We start from the raw sequence: 21,448 nt of genomic DNA on the forward strand, positions 1-21,448 counted from the left end.
TCATTAAAATTAAAAACAATCCAAAATTATCATAATTTATAAGGGCGCGTGACTGTTTTTAATTAATGATTAAATCTAAGGTGTCCAATAAAAAAATTTAATATCCCTCTTCAAATATTAAAAAAAAACATAGATAAGTGTTTTTACAATATATTTACAATCTTATCTTGAATACTGAATCATTTACTTATAAATTTAAAACAATAATCAAAACACTCCATCGCATTTTTTTAACTCATTGATAAATATTTCATTTGAGAGATCTTTCATTAATTTAATTTATCTTAGATTTTTGTTTAGAAATGCTTGACATATAAAAAAAAAGAAAAAAAAGCTCGAAAAAAGTACTCATACACCACCGAGTCCCGACAATTTTTTTTTTTTATTTTGTTTTTAGTTTTTGGTGTAAAGCGTCTGTTTGTCTGTCAGCTTATCAATTTGATAAAAGCGTTCTATTTATTTTGTCCAAAAACGGCTATAGCGATTTTGAACGAACAAACAAAAATATATGGGAAATATTTCAATAAACTTTGTGATAAATAGACATTGATGCACATCAACAGAAATTGTTATTTCGCAACAAGAGACATTTAATTAACACTTATCGATGATTACTTTACTTATAATAATTCTATTCACGGTGTATGGCTCCCATCTATTTTATCATTCCGTGCAAGTGCCTAAATCAAATAGAATATTTAGATTTTTCCTAGGTGACAGGAAATTTGCATATTACAAAATATTTAATCTATGCACTTATTAATAAGAGGGAACGGATTTATTTCAAAGCCCTAAACATTCGGAAAAATATAATAATTATGAAGATAGATCAAAGATTTCCAAAATTCCCCTTTGCTTAAATTCTGCAACATCGGGAAGTAGAAAATCATGAAAACTCGTTATAATACAATTAAATAAACATTATCGGATTGGTTTGGTTTTTTGAACATTGTTATGCATTGCACTGACAAAATGTGATGTGTTCAATATCTCTTTTATTATCAAAGTCCCGAACAAGAATTAATGGTTTAGTAAAATTGTATAAGTATTTAAATTGGAAAGTACTTTTTTTTGGGTCATGAACAATATCAACAAGTAAGAAATCTTAATCGAATCAAAAGTACGAAGAGTCTACACATTAAAAATATTCTCTCCCATAAAATTAGAACACGAAGAGCTCAGCTTGTTCAAAGGAGAGATCCTGAAAACCTCATCAAAAAAGCAATATCATACAGCTTTAACTCAGAAATTGAAATATACCAACAAAATAATTTTCCAAAAATGACAAATGGAAAAAATTGCTAACAACGAAATGCTTAACTTGCTAGTATTGAAATAGAAGCAATTAAAATTGTTTAAACTGTTTGATTCTTGTGAAGCTTGCCTTGATCGTTTTAAAGAAAATGTTAATAAAATTCCTTCACAAAAAAACCTTAAAAAACTGTGTCCAACTGAAGATTCAAAACTAAGCTCTTTGAAAGGTGGAAATTCATGGAATGTTTACATCGACGCAACCGCTTAAGGAATTTTCTACATCAACCCCATAATATTGACATCGAGGAAGATATATGTAAATAGCCACTTAAACCACAATCAACTTGGTTTGATGTGATTAACTGGAGTCATCTAGATTTTTTGTCGTTCAGACGCGACTGCATGGTTAATTGATTAAATCTTTTCACTCAGTGCGCTTTGTATCTTTCATTTACATTTCTATACATTTCTCTAATAAAACAATTTATTCAAAATATCTAATGAAAACAGACAAAAGATACTACGCATTTGTTTATATAAAGATTTTTCTCTAAATGAACAAGAACATGCTAACCATTTCAATTCAAATTAATGACGCGAGATCAGTAAGCATCACATTTTATCAAACATTTATAAAACCAATTTAAATTGTTGCACACACATATTGCATCATTCCCTAAGTAAGTTGTTGAAATTCAATCACGTTATCAAACACAATTAATTAAAACCACAGATAATACAAACAAATAAAAACCACTTAAGATAAAAAATTAAAAATTTATATTTTTTTTTATCAACAACACATAACAAAAAAAAATACAACTTACCTCGTATTAAATTGCTTATAAAGATTGTTTATATTATCATACATTGAAACTTTACGCAAAATAATATCCTTTTGACTGCCAAATAATGGAAATGGCTTATCATAAGGAATACCCATTTTTTCAAAATAATCAAATCCGGCAGTTGACCATTTGTAAAAAATATACAGGGCTATGCCCAAAAGAATTATAAACTCAACAATCATGGTAATAACAAGTTATAGACTGCAGTTTTAGGTTAAAAAATTAAATAACAAAAAATAAAAATTCTCAAAATAAACAAAATAAAATAAACTAGTATTTTGTATTCACTAGACCGCCTCGGGCATTAAATAAATGTATACTGGTATTGCTTTGGTTAGTAAATTGACTGGATCTTTCAACAAACAAATGAAGCTTTTTATATTAGGAGAGAAGGTACTTAAGAATGAAAAGCTTATCAGTGTGTCAGTGTGACCATACCATTAGACTTAGAACTTGATAATCTAAGATCACAAAGTAAAATTTTATATTCAATGTATTTGGCAACTCTACATCTTAATGTTTTCTTCAATTGAAAACAAAATCTTTCGTTTAACTTGTTATAGTAGTAAGCTAACTTATGAATTGATAAGGGAGCATTGTTAATGAAATTAAAATTCTAATTAGATTGAGATTGTGTGATATGATATACTAGTTAAAGGCAGTTTTTTGTATACAGTTGTAAAACCATTAAATGCTGTTATCAATTGGTCTTTACACTAAACAATATTTTAGTAGGATCATAACAGTAAAAAAATTGAATTAGTAATTTGTTAATAACATTTACAAAAACAATCAATTTTTTACATCATACCTACTCTTACTGTCATTTTGTGAGGTATTCATGAAATAACTACACAGAGAAAAATAAACCACATAAAATAGAACAAAAACAATAAGATTTCTCTATGGTTTTCATCCAAGAAAAAAACCTTATTAAAACAATCGGTTTTCCTTATTGTTTTAAAATCTGCACTTGTAGGGTTTCGAAAAAAAAAAAAAAAAAAAGACGACCAGGCCGGGAATCGAACCGGAGGCTTCAAATTATTAGTCGCTCACCTTACCACCTGAACCAACCTGCTATGAAAATATTGATTGCTATTTTTGTTCTAGTGCCAAGATGAAAAAATTTTAATAAGATTTTCTCCATAAAAATAATAAGAAATCTTCTTAAAAAAAACCTTATTAATCGTTGCTTTTAATAAGATTTCCTTATAAAATATATGGGCAGTAAAATAATATGGCAATCTGTTAGTTTTTAGGTGGTCATATTTTTCTCTGTGTATAATGACAGTGTAAGCATGTAAATGATAAAAATAATGGAAAAAATAAGTAAGTTTATTTTTTCTTGAAATCTAAGGTATACCTATATAAATATAAATCAACGCATTCCTACCTCTTTCCGCTTCTACTTAACCCTCTGTCGGCACAAGGGTGCGAATTTGGCAGGACAAAAATAAAAAAAATTACGATTTTTCAAAAAAGTGGTCACAAAAAAGTCTCTTTATAAGGGTGAAAATATTTTTTTTCGGAATTTTGAATACAATATTTGAATTGCTCGGAATATTCTACATCAATTTCATACTTTATTCTTTATAAAATATTGTGACCGAAAAAAGTTCTAGCGACATGAAAAAGTATAAACCGAATTCGCACCCGTGTGCCTATCACGTCACAAAAAAGAGGTGTGCCTACAGAGGGTTAAATTTAATTGAAATTAAGTAATATTTTGAAAATTTTATTTCAATGGTTTGATGCTCCGAAAAATGTTCCATTAACAAATAAAATGAGTTATAAATAGGTACAAATTTTTTTTGAGTTGATATAGTTTAAGAGCCCACAGCAAATTTTGGGAGTAGAGGTAAAACTTAAATTGAAGTACTCAATTTATAGTATTCTTATATCGAATTCAAAAATCTGTTAGAATTTATTCGTGACTTTACTTTTGACTTTTAGACTGAACAAGATTCCACCCTCGAAAGCTAAATTTTACTTTTCCCCTATTTTTCACGTCCCGAAAACTCCTGGAGTTTGAACATTTCTTACAGGTAGTATGCGAGGGAATGACCTATTCTTCTCCTAAACTTTGGTGAACAACAAGAAACCGGAGAAATGCTAATTCCTTTAGGGTGAAACTCACAATATCTTTTAAAATTCCGGGAGAACAAAAATATAATTGCATCATCAATATTAACCCCTTACCGCATGATTTTTTTTTTTGCGTGAAAAAAATATATATGGTAGATTATGTTAAATAAAATTACACGTGTTTCAGGATTTTTCAATTTTTTGATTAAAAGTCGGAAAATTTTGGGTTTTCCGGTTTGGATCATATTTGGCACATTGAGCAGAAAACGAACAAAAAAAATTTTAAATTAAATTAATTATACGTAAAAACTACGCGCTGGAACTGTATGACTTTCAATAAAATAGATTAAAAGGCCTTTTAAACTATTTTAAATTAAATTTATAACATTCCGCACGTAAACGTAAAAAAAAAACGGATAAAGATAATAAGAAAAAAAGAGACTTTGTTCCCTTGTTGCATGATGGCTCATATATGGGCCAACAGGAGAGCAACATTTCTGCACGGTGGCTCATATATGATCCATTCACTTAATGCCACTTTCAAATGACTAAAACTTGATAAATGTAAGAAAAAATATATTAGCAATTATAATCACATTATATCCTTTATTGGCATATTTTTTTAAAAGTTCTCACTCATTGTTTTATATTTTTTATTCAATTTTCAATTTTTCAAATATTCTCCATAATGCCTATCACCACTTCGGCCACTTAAGCGGATAATTATGCTCGCCTTAATCATTATAGATGGCGTTTTATAATGATATTTAGGGGCCTTATATTACTTAATTCGAAAAGTATAAACAAAACTAGATTTTTTTTTTAAACTTTAAAGTATTAAACTTTAAACTATTAATGCTTTTTATGGTTTGGCTCATATATGAGCCACTGTACGGTAAAGGGTTAAGGTAAGGGAAAATCAATATTTAAGCGGTTATAATTTTGCTTGTAAATTTAATAGAAGCGTTTTATGCATTTTATTCAAATATTTAACTTTTTTTTGAGTATTACTTAAGGGGTAATTATATCTACCTCTTTACTTGTTTTGTCGACCATTTGAATAATTGGCTGCATCTCTCCTAAAACATTTCAAAAACGATGTACAAAAGAGTTTTTGTACAGTACAGGAATCGGAGACTAAACCTTCATTTCGCAAGATTTTTACAATCAAAACTTTAAACTCATTTTTCTTAAAACCATTTTTTGCCATGGGGTCACCAAATAACTTTTACATTTTTAAAATGTTTTAAACTTTAAACGCATGACAAAATTTGATTTCTATTATGAAGAAGAATTTTTGACTTCTTTTTTGAAAACCATTTTTTTTATATACAATTTTTCCAAAATTGGTCATAAACATAAATTGATCATTGATCAACATCAAAAACCAAAGTTTGGAAAGTATGTAGGTATTTATCAATTAGTTTTCAAAAACAATATTGTAAATGTTTAAAAAAAACTGAACTGTTTTTTTTTTTTTTGCTAAGTTTTAATATTATGGCTACCTATTTATTTCTTTGTTATAATTTTCGTTGAAATCGGTCAGTAGTACCTGAGAAAGTCAGGTACCGATTATAAATTAATTTTTTTATTTCAAAAATAATACAGTATCTACACACAGTTATTTTTATCAAAATCGTTGGAGCCGTTTTGGAAAAATGTAATTATTTTCATTTTGGTTATCTAACAGTATCTGCCATAATTTTGATCCTGAAAATAAAACTTCCAATTTCTCTTTAGGGAATTTCTAAAAGCTCTTAACTACAAAATTTACAGCAAATATCTACTTTAAAATTGAATTTACAGGAAATAGTTAGACAGAATTATTAAATGTCTGATTGTTTTCTCGAGTTCGAGTTTTGTTTCCTAAATGTCTTATAGTCCTTTAGTAGCTACATGTTACATGTATCGTAAGTAAAACGTTTATATGCCGTTGCCTGTCAGAATAATTAATTCGCACCAAATTTTGAAATAATCAAATATTACTATTGATTTATTGAAAACTACAAAACCGATTGATGAAATTAGATATCAAATTATGAAATACCAATTTTTGGTTGATTTACTTTTTTTGGGCAATATTTCATTAGCTTTTCAATACCATAGTATGATTTAAAATCGAATTGTACACAATTTTGAACTTTTTGATAGTACACAAATAAATTAGTTTGGAATTGTTCAATTCCTTTATGTAAATATATGTATGTAAATGATTACACCATAATAATTATTATTAGTTAGATTATTCCCCAGGACTATGGAATAAATCTGTTCCATTTATGTATAATTTAAATGGAGTGCGCATACGAAGATTAAATATTTGTGTTATGAAAATTTCTTGCCTATTAGGAAATCTTTATCGAATTGATTAAAGCACTTGAATACAAATATTATAGATAAAGTAATCATAATAAAATGACAAACAAATGTTTTTTGGGACCAAATAACAATTACTTATTGATGTATTGAAATAATAATAAAATTTAAATTACTTGAACCGTTTTCAAAAAATAAAAAAAAAATAAATTGAATGTTATGAGTTCACAGACAAACACAAGTCATAACAAGCCAACAACAACAATTAAAATTTTGAATAATTAATTTTTGTACACTGTGTCGTATGTGTAATATTTTCGATTTACTTGCGAAATGTGTAGATAGGTACTATTTATAGGTCAAGTTTATTACATATTTGTAAAATCAAACTTGAAATAACAGTCAATCATGACATTACGATGATAGAAAATGCGAAAAAATGTGTCTTTATCTTTGTTCCGACCTGTATATCAGAGTGGAGCGTTTTTGGACTTTTCTTTCAGATAACTGCGTGCAACTCATGGTTTATGCCTTGTGCTCTTCTGGACATATTCTGATACTTTTTTTTTTATTCGACAATGGAAAAATATAAATCGGGAAGCCTCTGAAGATTGCTCGTATTTCACGAAAATCGATATTTTATGAGGCATTAGAACCAATCTGAATTGACTTAATCTTTTTCATTTCACTACCAACTGCTCATAACTTATGCTGAGAGGTCTCTAGAACCAGATCTGATCCCCTATTTTGAGTCGTTAATGGAAAAAACGAAATCGGGAAGGCTCCGAAAAATTCACATTTTCGCAAAAATTCAGATTTTTTAAATTGTATAAAATCCAACAAAGAACAAATTTCTTTTACAACTTGTTTGTATTTGCTATATTTGTTAGAACCTATTTGAACCTTATAAGCTATGGAGCACTCAAACTGAGAACTTTTCTGTAATAATGACGTCGTTTATGGGGGATTTAAGAAAATGCTACTTTGACATCCCCTGACCCATTTCAATAGAATTTTGAATTCTAATAGACTAATATAAAACACTAACCTTTGTAAAATTTTTCAGCTGCAATTACATTTTTTTTAATGCAAAATTTTTTATTTACAATAAATATTTTTTTTTTAATGCAAATATTTTTCAGTTGCAATAAAAATTTTTTCAACGCAATTTTTTTTACTTGCAATAAATGATTTTTTTTTTTATTTCAAAAGCAATAAATATTTTTTTAAGGCAAACATTTTTCAGTTGCAATATTTTTTTTAAATGCAAAAAAAATCGAATGAAAACATCACAAAATATTTGTTTAAAAAATTTTCCTGATCGCTATAACCTACCTCTTAAGTATGTAAAAATTCGTTCTCTTTTGATCAAAGAGGCTCGTTTTTATTTCTCATATTTGTAGTTCTTCATTATTTAAATTATTTTATTAATTTTCCTCACTATTTACAATATTTTTATTTTACTTCTATAAATCCATGGATGTCATTATAAAATAATAAATATAAAAATAATCCAGCAATACAAAAATCTTAATATATATTTACAATTTTGTTTGTCATGCCAAAAAATTTTCTTATTTGATCATAAACTACTAAGATATGACAGTATTAGTTATTTGACAATTTCCGTTTAAAATAGGGTTGCCAAATAAGAGCTCAAGTTTTAAAAATGGCAATCCTATTTTTTCATACTCATTATCAACCTAGTTTTCATTTGAAACCAATTTTAACCTCGGTCGTTATGAGTTAAGTAACTCAACGGTCACCGCTAAGACTACAACGAGCCTTACAAGTTTGTGAGATAAACTTGTTGTTAACAAGAAAAAAATATATTTGGTGAAACGGTAATTCTACAAACTTGTGGTTTTCAAAAGTTAGCTGTAATTTTTTTTTTTGATAATCACAAATTTGTGAATTACTTATTTGTACTTTGTGAAACAGAATTCCATTGTACAAATTTGTACTTGTAACTTGTAATTGGTGAAATAGGGCCCTGATATTGATTTTTTTAGCACCAAAGTTATAACAATTCCTGTCATAGAACCCTTTTCCTGATTTGCCACTTTTTTGAAGGAAAATAAGAGTAAACAAATTCTTTATTCTAAGCTATTGAATTTCAGGCAAGAGATTGGTGAAGGTTCTCATCTCTGTTTTTTCGTAAATATTTTAAAAACTAAACGAATAACGGAAAATTCATGTTCCACAAAATTAAAGTTCAATAGGAAACAGTTTGCTTTTAATTGGACAAAATATATAAAAAACATTTTTGCCAGTTAATATAACTGCGCGAAAATTCTTTTTCATGTCCTAAAAGTCATACAAAATTCATTTGGTATTTAACAACTATTTTAAAAGAAATACAACATTATTACTTGATGAAACTATGTAATACTCCTATAGAAGTTATTTTAGTGTCAGAACTTCATATGTCAAATCAAATCCCCAATATCTACTCGCCAAAAGAGTTGAATCTAACATACGACGTCTGTTTGAGTTCTCCCTGGTTGAGGCTTTAAAATTAATATTGAAAAATTTGAACTAATGGGCTATAATAGACGATACTACGATGGCCGAAAAATTGACAAGCGACTTCTTTTTGTTCTTCTATCGATGTGTTTTTGTGTTTCCGTTACCAGAAATTGTAGCAGTAGTTAGTACACAAATAATTGTTTATACAAGCACCGAAACAAATACTCAACACGCTCCCTCAAAAGATTGATATGTAAACGTTCCCTCCAAAAATATTGATGAACGCATCCTAAAGTTGGCGCTTGAATATAGGCAACAATTTCTTTCATTCAAAATTCAATGTTTCAAAAAGCTCTACAAATAATAGGGCCAGGGAAGAATAAAATATCCTAAATTGGAAAGATTTTTTGACATCTTAAGTCAATCAGAGACTTTACTAACATCTTAATTCATAACATTTCTGAATCCCCTAATTTCAATCTTGTGTTCTGAAACATATATTTCTTCTTCATTAGGAAGTATAACCCTCGGCAAAGCTAAAGCCAAACTTTAATAGACGGAAGCAAATGGATGCTAGAGTACAAAATAAATGAAAAGGGACTTTCAGTTCTGTCAAATGGAGAGAGTTAAACATGCAGTCAGGTTTCTTATTTACGTACGTAAAGTGCGTTAGAACTGAACTTAACTAAACAATCCGTCATTATGGATGCGTTTTATAATATGCTTGTATTCGTTAAATTTATGTCCGAATTATTCAGAACTATTCCGAATTATTCCGATTTTCTGTTTTGTCAAATATCATTTGTATGTCTGGTATGTCTGTTTCTTGACTAAAAATAATGAAATTTTGTACACTTTCAATTTGTAGAATATTGCTGGCCAATTTTAATTAATTCAAAATGGTAGATTCAAGTTCAAATTCTGAAAACAGTTTACTCGTACAAGTTAGAAATTTTGCTGAACTAATATTTAAAAGGAGTTCGATCTTGGAAATGGGTATAGCTTCATATTTTATTTTCATATTTTGTTTGAAATTTTTCTTATGCTTTTTTTTAAATAATTTATTATTAATTTTTTTTTTTTTAATGACTATTTCTCTAAAGTATGATGAACATGCAAAAATTATGGAACTAAAAATCTGCCCCTAATAGGCTCCTTTAAAGACAGATTTGTATAGCTAAGCTCATCTTCAAACAAAACATTTAGGAATTAAGTAGGTATTTAGGTTCAAAAAAAATGTAAAAGAAAAGACGAAAAATACTTTCGATTTTATTAAAATTTCATATTTAATATACAAATTTCGTTAATACATATATAAAAATTCTTTATTTAATTTTATTAATTATTATATTAATTAAAATTCTTTTATTTAATACTTTTAGTCACATTTTATGGCTTATCACTTTATCTAAGATTTCACAGGAACAAGCTTTGCCCAAAATCCATTCTCTGGTGCCAAATTGAAACCTCCTTTTTGCAAAACCATCGGAATTGTAGACTTTGGTGATGGTTTGATTTCGAACTCTCCAACTAGATAAAACATCATAGCTTTGGCTTCCATGAGGGCAAATCTGTTTGCTACAATTAAAAAAAAAAAAAAAAAATTGTCTCCTTTTTTTTAAATTTAGTAAAACAATCTTCTTACCAATACAATTTCTTGGTCCAACACCAAATGGCAAATAAGTAAAAGGTTCAATGTTACCCTTATTTTCATCACTAAATCTTTCCGGATCGAATTTCAATGGATCAGGAAAGTATTTCTCATCCAAATGATAACCAACTATAGGAATCCAAAGATGTTGACCAGCTTTAATAGTTACATCTATTTCATCATCTTTATAATGGAAATCCTTATTACATTGTCGATCAGTAACAACAGCTGGAGGCCAACGTCTAAGAGTTTCTGAAATTACCATATCCATGTATTTCATTCCTTGGAGAATTTCATAAGTCAGCGGCTTTCCATCGAGATTTTCTTTAACTTCTTGTATTTCTTGACGAAGTTTCTCCTGAACATCAGGATTCACCATTAGTTCATGCGAAGCAAATGCCATCAATACAGAAGTCGGCTCAAAACCGGCAAAGAAAAATACGAAAAACTGTGCCACAATTTCATCATCAGACCATTCCTTAGCTACTACTGGTTTTTCGTCAGGTTTCTTGTCAATGGACATACCTTTAGCCTCCATCATCATATTAATCATATCAGGTCGCATAATTTTATGCTCTTGACGATATTTCATTGCGTCCATTACAAGACTTGTGAAGTAATTGGTGTCTTTCTCATCAAAAAGTTTGATTTTAAAAGCCTTTAAACAGAAAACATAAAAATAAGACCTTTAAAATACATATAAGACTTCCCCATTACTCACCCTCATAATATACTTAAAATTTGTAAACATCATAAACTTCAAGTTCTGCCAAGCGCTGAATTTCGTAACTTTCTTTCCCATAGCATAAAACTCGTTATCTTCATTCGCAAATGAGTTAACTTTCAAGCCAAATACTGCCGAAGCTATAACGTCATTGGTAAACCGTGTAAAATAGTCCTTGATATTGAAATCGATCTCAGTTTGTCCATCTTTTTTCAAAAACTTCATCGACTCATCAGCAACTTCATTAATCAGGACAAACATTTGACGCATTTTACTGCCTGTAAATACTGGACTCAAGGTCGAACGCATACTTTTCCATTTCTCGTTTTGCATGTTTGATAACGCATTGCCAAAAAGTCCGCCATCTTTGTCTGTGAATATTGTACGATGATTGACAAAGTGATCGAAGTCTTTGATAGTGATTTGTTTCAACAAAGCCGGATCACGAATAATGAAAGTTGGGATACGTTGGTCAAAGACTCCAGCAATGCTGTAAAAAAGGATACAAAAAAATGCATTTATTAGTCACAAGACCGAACCCAGTTTTATATGATTTAAATATTTCTCCCACAACGAAAGGGGAAAAGCATGCATTTTTCTTTGAAAGTTTTTAAATGCTTTTATAGAATACTAAACAACTTTTTTCTACACATTTGTTTACATTGTAAATCACACTGACAAGTCTTCTTAATATATTCAAGTATTAGATCACACTTTTCGCATCATTTCCAGACCTAATCTTGCATGTGCGACATTTGTATCAGTGAAAGCCATCAAGATAATCTTAACTTTTAATGAAATCAAAAAAAAAAACTAACCTTGTATTAAATTGTTTATAACACCTATTTATATTATCAGTGAATGAACTTTTTTTAAAAACAATATCTTTTTGACTGCCAAATAGAGGATAAGGTTTGTCATAAGGAAGACCGATCTTTTTAAAATAGTCAAAACCTGCAGTTGACCATTTGTAAAAGATAAATGCGGCTAAGCCTAGCAAAATTATGAACTCGATGAACATTATAAAACTATATAGTTCCGAAGAATATACAACAACAAAAACCTTCCGAAACAAACAGAATTAATTTTCGATTTCTTGCACTAAACCACCTCGGACATTTATTAATTTAATACTGAAATGTTTAGCTAAACATCAGTAAGCAAGTTGACTTAGTTCTTAATGATTTATATAGCTTTTTTAATATTAGAAGAGTAGGTAATCAGAATAAAAAGCTCAAGTGTGATTAGTGTGACCATTCATTAAAAAGATAATAAAAATGTATACATTTAGAGATTGACGGGGAATTTCATAAGAATTTTAACTTATTTCTTATTAGAAATATGTTTTGTTTTAGTTACAGGTAAAATAGTACTTACATAAAATCAAGAATAAAAAAATAATTTTAAAACTCATAAAACTTGGCAAAAAGAGTCTATTAAAAAAAAAAGTTGGGTGGAAGCGTGCTTTTTCGCGGACAAGAGGGAAGGGTTGAAGGTCAAAAAAGTACTGAAAAAAAACACGTGTTTTTAAGGTATTTTTTGCTGTTGAATCTAATGACAGAAATATAAAGTCAATACGATTGCTTAAAGAAAAGTTATTGCCGATTAAAAACAAGAGTGCTTGTTTTTTTACTTCAACTGGTAAAATATAACCGAAACCCATTCGAAAAACATGCTACACTGATGAAATTCGGGATGAAGGTTTTAGATAAAGCAGAGACAAAGGATTCATAAAGTTAAATTACTTTTTATAACCACTATTCAACGGTTATAACATTTTTGTTTATGGATCAAAAAAACTGATGGAATCCATGCATTTGTCGCAGCAATGTGAAAAAACTTAAGAAAATAATTTATTAAATTAATAGGCTTTTTTGCACTTTGGTACCAATAACTTCCTAGTAACTCTAGATTTGATAAAAAAATATTACCACTGTGCAATCCCCTTTGGAAGCGCATATTTTTAAAAAAGTTGGCCACCTACATTCCTATAGATTTTTTTTATAATACAGGTGTTTAAAATTTTTCATAAAATATTTTTTTTTTTACATTTTGCATTGAAAAAACGAATTTCAATATTTTTTGAAAGAAGAAGTGCAACAGCTATAAAAATTTTTAAGTGCTTGTGGTTTTAGTCAATTATTGTAGAAAATTATAAAATAAAAGATATTTAAAAAATTCATTCATTCGTGGTTGTGGTGAACGAAAACGTAAGATGATGAAATTTAAAATACACTAAACGAAAAAAAGTTCATATTTTCTAAATATTTTTCTATTTGGTTTTAGTATAGTCATAAGTTTAGCTATCAGCCATTTTAGGGTTATCCATTTTTTACCGGACAGCCTGTATAAAAGTAAATTAAAAAATATCGAATACCGATTTTGTCTTCTCAAAATAACCACAACAAAATCCTTATAATTGATATTCAATAAAATCCTGCCAGCCGATCTGTTGTTTATATAAGTTCGATTAAAAACTTAAGCTAGTTGAATGAGAGGTGGATAGAGGCCCTAATTGCAGAAAATGGCCAAATCCACCAATGATCTAGTTAAACTAAGATAAGAAATAAAATTCACGACTAGAACTTGCTTATTTTTTCATGTAGTTAAAGTTCCAATAGTAAACGAAACGGGCTACGGGTCTGGTTTTCCTGCTATCATTTTTATGTTTATTTCGTTTCGAATTGATAACAGTTAATATGGTTCCAAAAACTTTCAACATATTACTCATACTACCTAAAAAGGTTCTTTTATCAAAATCTATAAATTTTTACGAATTTGAAATTCTCTCATATTCTGATAAAATTTATCAAAAAAAAAACGCTTTATTTTTTGGATTAATTTTTGAAAACAAATATTTTGCTCTCTGGTTTTCTTAAGCAGACCAAAAAATGAATTAAGATTTCTTATTTCACGTAGTCTCGATGCAGAAAATTGACAAATTTTAAAATACTTTCCCTTTTGTACGTGAGTCATTATGTTCATGCTGGACACTCGCTATAAATATTAAGTTTGAAGCAAAAAGTTTAAGACATAATTTTCGAGTTTTTATTTTAATTTCAGTTCTGTCATAATACAAAGTCTTAATTAAATACTATTGGCCACATTATATGGCTTATCACATTTGAATATTAGTAACTAAGATTTCAATGGAACAAGCTTCGACCAGAAACCATTTTCTGGTGCTATTTGGAAACCTCCTTTTTTCAAAACCATCGGTATTGTAGATTTTGATGATGGTTTGATTTTGAACTCTCCAACTAGATAAAACATCATAGCTTTAGCTTCCATCAATGCAAATCTGTTAGCTATAAATAAAGACAAAAATATTATTTTCCCATTATTCATTTGTATAAAGGAGTTTTGTGCTTACCAATACAAATCCTAGGTCCAACTCCAAATGGTAAATAAGTAAATGGTTCAATGTTAGCCTTATTTTCATCACTAAATCTTTCCGGATCGAATTTCAATGGATCAGGAAAGTATTTCTCATCCAAATGATAACCAACTATTGGAATCCAAAGATGTTGACCAGCCTTTATTGTCACATCTATTTCATCGTCCTTATAATGGAAATCTTTAGTGCATTCCCGATCGGTAGCAACAGCTGGAGGCCAACGTCTAAGAGTTTCCGAAATTACCATATCCATGTACTTCATTCCTTGAAGAATTTCATAGGTCAGTGGCTTTCCATCGAGATTTTCTTTAACTTCTTGTATTTCTTGTCGAAGTTTCTCTTGTACATCAGGATTAACCATTAGTTCATGCGAAGCAAATGCCATTAATAATGAAGTGGTCTCGAAACCGGCAAAGAAAAATATAAAAAATTGTGCCACAATCTCATCATCAGACCATTCCTTGGCTATGGGTTTTTCGTCATTCTTGTCAATGAACATCCCTTTAGCCTCCATCATCATATTTATCATATCAGGTCGCATAATATTATGCTCTTGACGATATTTCATTGCGTCCAATACAAGACTTTTAAAGTAATTGGTGTCCTTGGCATCGAAAAGGGTCATTTTTAAAGCCTTAAAACATAAAATAAAACCTTCAGAATATAGAAGATAAGACTTTCCCCATTACTCACCCGCATAATATATTTGAAATTTGTAAACAACATAAACTTCAAATTCTGCCAAAAACTGAATTGTGTAATTTTCTTGCCCATTGCATAAAATTCATTATCTTCGTTAACAAACGAGTTTATCTTCAGACCAAATACTGCCGAAGCAATAACATCATTGGCAAACCGTGTAAAATAGTCCTTGATATTAAAATCAATCTCAGTTTTTCCATCTTTCTTCAAGAACTTCATCGATTCATCGGCAACTTCATTGATCAGGACAAACATTTGACGCATTTTACTTCCTGTAAAGACGGGACTTAGTGTGGAACGCATGCTTTTCCATTTCTCGTTATGCATGTTCACTAAGGCATTGCCAAAAAGTCCGTCATCTTTGTCTGTGAAAACTGTACGATGATTGACGAAGTGATCGAAATCTTTGATAGTGATTTGTTTACACAAAGCCGGATCACGAACAATAAAGATTGGCGTACGTTGGTCAAAAATTCCAGATAAGCTGCAAAAAAAAGTACACAAAAATTAATTCATAAGATAGAACTCAGTTTTATCAATTAAATAATTAATTTAATTTTATAGCAACTAATATTACACATTTCTGTAAAATAAACTAGGTGCAATTTCATGTATAGGTATATCAAGTCGTGTGTCAACTATTATCATAGATTAAGCTATTTTCAATTGTTTCTGTAGTTGATGAATTTGAACAAAGGTACAATATTCAAACAACTATCAGTGCAATTGAACTTATTATCAAGAAGTACATAAATTACAGAAAAATTCTATCAGGTACCATTTTTGTAAAAATGATTTTTAAAAAATGTGGGTAGTTTCTAAAAAATCAACCTTTTAGATTCATTTGAACTCGTGCAAAATTAAAACTATTTGTAGCATTGAGCTCAAATTTAGAGGACTTATTCCTCGTAATATGGAATATCGATTGACACCAAATATGTCCTTTTACATTAATGTTTACTCATATTTTAAAATACTGATTTACAAAAAAAGCAGAAATATCGAAATCCTTCACTTTTTAGTAAATCCTACATGATTGATAAAATATCAACGCCCATTATATTTAAAAAGTCAAATACCTATGTAAAGAAAACCATAATAAAATACATTAAACAAAATTTTTACGAGTTTTGTAATTTTATATACTATTTATCTATTTAGAAATATCTTATTTGTAATAAACCATTCGATAAACTGCCTTGTAAAGCTTCAGATTTGTTTCTCCTAGAAACAAAAGTATACTTTTCTTATATTTTTTGATGTGCTGAGTTAGAATCCGAAGTCAAAAAAACTCTATCACGTGAGGATTTTGAGATATTCGCATCACAAAATCAAGTTTTTTCTTAGAAAATCTAAAAAAAAAAAAATACTAAATATACCTCACAAACCAGAGCTGACCGAAATTTTTTGGGTTCGGATTCAAAATCAGCACACTAAAGTCCATAAGAAAAGTATATTTTTGTTCTAGGGAGCAAAATATATGTGGCGTTAATTATCAAACAGGGGCTAAAAAACCTGTAGTTTCTAAAATATTCAAGATAATTCAACGCAGTAAATTTTGTGTGATTGTTTCACGCTTTTTGTAAAAGATTGACTAGAAAAAAGTATCAAAGGATATTTTATTTTTTTTAAGGGAAAAATAGAGCCGTTTTGAAAATAAATATAATTTTGTACGAAAGATAGACCCGTTTTGATTATTAGAAAAATAATATTTAGGCTCGTTTTGAAACCAAACTGAAAATAAAAACAATAATAACTTCAGAATGGTATCGTTTTGAAACAAATTTTTTTCACCATCCGATAGCTCTCTTAAACGCGCAAATTTTTGTATATCACACTCAATATATTGAAAAAAGTGCATTTAGACCCGTTTTGATTGTTAACGCCACATATTAATTTTAAGAGATCAGTTTTTTTATTGTAAGATATGCCAAACCTACTAAACTTACTTAAATTAAGATATCTCGGAGAAGAAAAGAGATATTGAGAAGATTAAAACTGAATTTGAAAGAAAAAAATAAGTTCTTTCATAAAGCATAACAATTTTAATTGCAACAAATTACATTATACCAAAATATTTCTTCGAAAACAGCAAAAAAATGGGTTTTTGAAATTTTCTAACAGGAATATCTATAGAAAACGTGAAGTGCTAGATCAATTCTGACTTCGGATTCGGAATCAGCATACAAACATTTTTTAGAAAAGTATAGTTTTATTTAAAGGAGGATTTCCTTGCAGACCAGTGTTATTTTTGAATTACTATCATCTAAATTAACGAATTGGAAACGTTTAGGAAAAAAGTTGCTAACTCCTTTAAGATCCGAAGACTGATATGATATCGTGACTCATTAGGTAGGAATGCCATCTGTTTGTTTTTGTTTTTTACATTTATAAATTGTTAGATTATAATTCACTTTCCACAGATAGTAGATAATGATTGCATATAGTAAATTATTTAAGATTCAAAAATTCTTTCGCAATAATCGTTATTGATTTTAGGAAGAACACGGTCATTGCCTTTTTTGCGAAATTGCTTATAAATTATTATAGTCTAAGATCCCGCCATAGAACGACCTACCCTCATAGTTATAGTGTCAAAAAAAGGGTTGCCTGGCGACATCCTGTCAAGGGTTGCCACGCTTTAAAGTTCATGTTTTTGAGTTTTTTTCGACAACGCTTCCTTGCTTATTATGGTACCTACCTAAGTCATAGAGGTGAAAAAAAAAATATTATTTCGGAGAAAATTTAATTTAAAAAATTGAATATTCAGGATCTTAAGAAATTTGAAATGTTTTTAGGGTAAACAGAGGTGCATTAAGAAAAAATACATATGAAATTCACGCAAACAATCAAAAAATGTTAAAAATCTGCAACTCAAGATATGGATGATTAAGAATAAGTTTTTAAAAAAAATTACCTTTTATCAACATCCTTTTAGAAATGAGAGAGTTCTAGCTCAATTTTTTGAGGATTCTTGACACACACTTGGGTGGGTTATGAATTTCATAATTGATTTGTGGACTTGTACCCAAGTGAGTCAAAAGTTCATTATTAATTTTTGACCCGTGGATTTAGAAACCTTCGTCAGTTGAATTAGCTAATATGTAAAATAGTCAAAATTGTAAGAATTTCAACGAATATTAAAAAAATATATTAAATGCACAAATTTTTCATTGGTTTTTCTTATTATTTTTCATACAGAAAATTGTTTAATTGCAATAACCTATTTTTTTAATGCAAAGTATTCATTTTTGTTTTTGTGTTTTGTATTGGAAAGAAAATGCATTAAAAAGAAAACTATTTTTGCACAGCACATTTGTGGTCAAGTGAACAAGAAAACAATTTCACTTGTGGATAATTTGACATTCTTGTACACAAAACACAATTAATGTTAAATTAACTCATGAAAACGCTCACAATGAAAAAAAAAATACAAACATTACAAATATATAGAAGGAGGAGATTCATTGTGTGAAAGAGATACTCGTATATTTTGTATATGGGTTTTGCAAATTTTGTTGAGTCACAAAAAAAAAAAGTTCGTTGCTGAACTCTTTTATTTCGAGTAAAGCTGGGCTGGGCATTTGCTGGTGCTTATGTATTTCATGTATTTTTAAGTTAACAACATATGTAAATATTAAGTGTTTAATATTATAACATGCAAAATAATAAAATTTCAGTCATAAAACAGGAGATATTATATTTTTCCGTTTTTAATATGTACTCGTCCCACTATAAGCGCGATAGCATCTGAATTGGTTAGATGGGATGTTTGTTTTTCTCTAAATATGATTTTTAATGTCTTCAGATTTTGACTTTTGTTAAATTGAAATTTGTGAATCCACTTGTACTCAGGCAATATGCACCAAGAGCCGGTATTTTTTTTTTTTTTTTTTTTTTATTTTGGGATTTTTTTCGATAACACTAACTGATTTCAATTCCTTATTATTTTCAAACAGGGAAATTAAGAAATTATTGCTTTTGGATTGATTTATAATTTTTTTTTATTATAACTATATACACTACGCGTCACTTGAATAGAAACAACAATTTTTCTTTAGAAAATAGCGATTGGCGTTTCGGTGAGGTAACTTAGTAGATTTTTGGTTTTGCATTTTCAAAGAGGAACTTTTAACAAACAATGTTGTAAAAACAAAAAACCCAAAACCAGAAACCGTATGGCTACTAGTTGCGTTTTTTCTCATTACTTCACAAAAAACAGTGTTTTTTTGCGTCACTTGAATAGAAACAAGCTCTTAAATTAGATAAAAATGATTAAAAATCATGGACAACACTAATTTTAGTAAAGCATTATTAAACTTTGACATTATTTGCACATTATAACCAATTATGGGCTACGAGCTACCATTAGGCATCACAGAAAATGCATACATAGCAGCTAATATTGAAAATGCACTTGTACTGTATACAATCGTGGACCTAATTGGAGAAAGTGATAAAAGTGTTTGGTAACTTCTTACAAATTAAGAAAATGACATTTTCTACAATTTAAGGTTTGAATAAGTGAAATAAACTTTCGTTTTCATCCGGAATGCATCTGTTTTGTTTCTATTGCGTTGTTTTTTCTGGTTTTTTCTTGTGCAATCTCTATAAGAGGGTTGTTTTTCCACGTTCCTAAACTTCCCAAGAGCTTCTTCCATTATTTCTTTGTAAAAGTTTGCATCTTTTTTCGAAGCGTGAAGCTTCAATTTGCTATTGCACATCATAAAAACAAAGCGTATTACTATAACACATTTTAGTGCCCTTTGGTGGCGATGCGATAAAAGTTATCCTTTCATAAACCAATGAAATAGGACTAATATTAACGTGGTCCATCTGAGTTGGTATGTTTTTCTTTAAAAAAACACTCTTTACCTCACTTCTTTTCAGTTCGAATGCAACTATAAAATAGTTAACTTTTTTGTAATCTTAGTAGAACTTAAAATGTTGTTATTTTGCATTTTGAGGCTTTTTAAATGTTGTGCACTTTTTATAACTTCCATGATGGAACAAACCAACACATTACCATCGCACTAACACCACGTTTTTGACCGATTTTAGCGACAAAGTGAAGGAAATTATTGCAGCTAGTTTTAAAATTATTTTTTTCTCTGCTCTTGATTTGGGTCTCACCTGTCTTATTTTTTTATTCAATCACTAGTTTACGATATTTTAAAAATATGCTCATACAAATTTGGCAAATTTTCCAATATCTTTCGCGATTTTGCATAGTGCAAGTGCATTTCCAATGTTAGCTGCTATTTATGCATTTTCTGTGATGCCTAATGGTAGCTCGTAGCCCATAATTGGTTATAATGTACAAATAATGTCAAAGTTTAATACTGCTTTACTAAAATTAGTGTTGTCCATGATTTTTCATCATTTTTATCTATTTTAAGAGCTTGTTTCTATTCAAGTGACGCAAAAAAAAACACTGTTTTTTGTGAAGTAATGCGAAAAAACGCAACTAGTAGCCATACGGTTTCTGTTTTGGGTTTTTTGTTTTTCAACATTGTTTGTTAAAAGTTCTTCTTTGAAAATGCAAAACCAAAAATCTACTAAGTAACCTCACCGAAGCGCCAATCGCTATTTTCTAAAGAAAAATTGTTGTTTCTATTCAAGTGACGCGAAGTGTAATAATGTGTTAAATCGAGATAAAACACTGACTAAACTTAAATTTAAATAAAATTTGGAAAAAAAAAGAACTAACCTCGTATTAAACTGCTTATAAAATTTGATAATATTATCAAACATGGAACACTTCTTAAAAACAATATCTTTTTGATTGCCAATTAGAGGATAAGGCTTGTCATATGGCAGACCGATCTTTTCAAACAAATCAAAACCCGCAGTTGACCATTTGTAGAAGATAAATGCTGCTAAGCCCAACAATATTATGAACTCGATGAACATAGTAAAATTGTAGTAACTGATAAATAAACAACAACAATAACGACAAAACAAACAAACTTCCGAAACAAAGAGAACTAATATTCTTTTTC

General features: G+C 29.0%; 3 protein-coding genes across 3 annotated transcripts in view; all 3 read right to left on the reverse strand.

The window, feature by feature from the left end:
- Positions 1–2,450, reverse strand: part of LOC129916625 (fatty acyl-CoA reductase wat-like) — a 92,806-nt gene extending 90,356 nt beyond the window's left edge. The window contains exon 1 of the mRNA XM_055996676.1: positions 2,082–2,450. Coding sequence (XP_055852651.1) covers positions 2,082–2,284 — 203 coding nt within the window. The 5' untranslated portion in view covers positions 2,285–2,450. The remainder of the gene's footprint in view (positions 1–2,081) is intronic.
- A 7,883-nt stretch (positions 2,451–10,333) lies between these two features.
- On the reverse strand, positions 10,334–12,487 carry LOC129916626 (probable cytochrome P450 9f2). The gene is made up of 4 exons (XM_055996677.1): positions 12,166–12,487; positions 11,345–11,837; positions 10,618–11,281; positions 10,334–10,550 (listed from the first exon to the last, which is right to left on the reverse strand). Exons 1-4 carry the CDS (start codon positions 12,366–12,368, stop codon positions 10,381–10,383), a joined length of 1,530 nt encoding a protein of 509 aa, XP_055852652.1. The 5' UTR covers positions 12,369–12,487; the 3' UTR covers positions 10,334–10,380.
- A 1,885-nt stretch (positions 12,488–14,372) lies between these two features.
- LOC129916629 (probable cytochrome P450 9f2) lies at positions 14,373–21,365 on the reverse strand. Its single transcript, XM_055996679.1, has 4 exons — positions 21,157–21,365; positions 15,438–15,930; positions 14,721–15,378; positions 14,373–14,655 (listed from the first exon to the last, which is right to left on the reverse strand). Exons 1-4 carry the CDS (start codon positions 21,357–21,359, stop codon positions 14,486–14,488), a joined length of 1,524 nt encoding a protein of 507 aa, XP_055852654.1. The 5' UTR covers positions 21,360–21,365; the 3' UTR covers positions 14,373–14,485.
- Between the last annotated feature and the right edge of the window lie 83 nt (positions 21,366–21,448).

The sequence above is a fragment of the Episyrphus balteatus genome, chromosome 3 (genome assembly GCF_945859705.1).
Source record: "Episyrphus balteatus chromosome 3, idEpiBalt1.1, whole genome shotgun sequence".
Taxonomy (NCBI): domain Eukaryota; kingdom Metazoa; phylum Arthropoda; class Insecta; order Diptera; family Syrphidae; genus Episyrphus; species Episyrphus balteatus.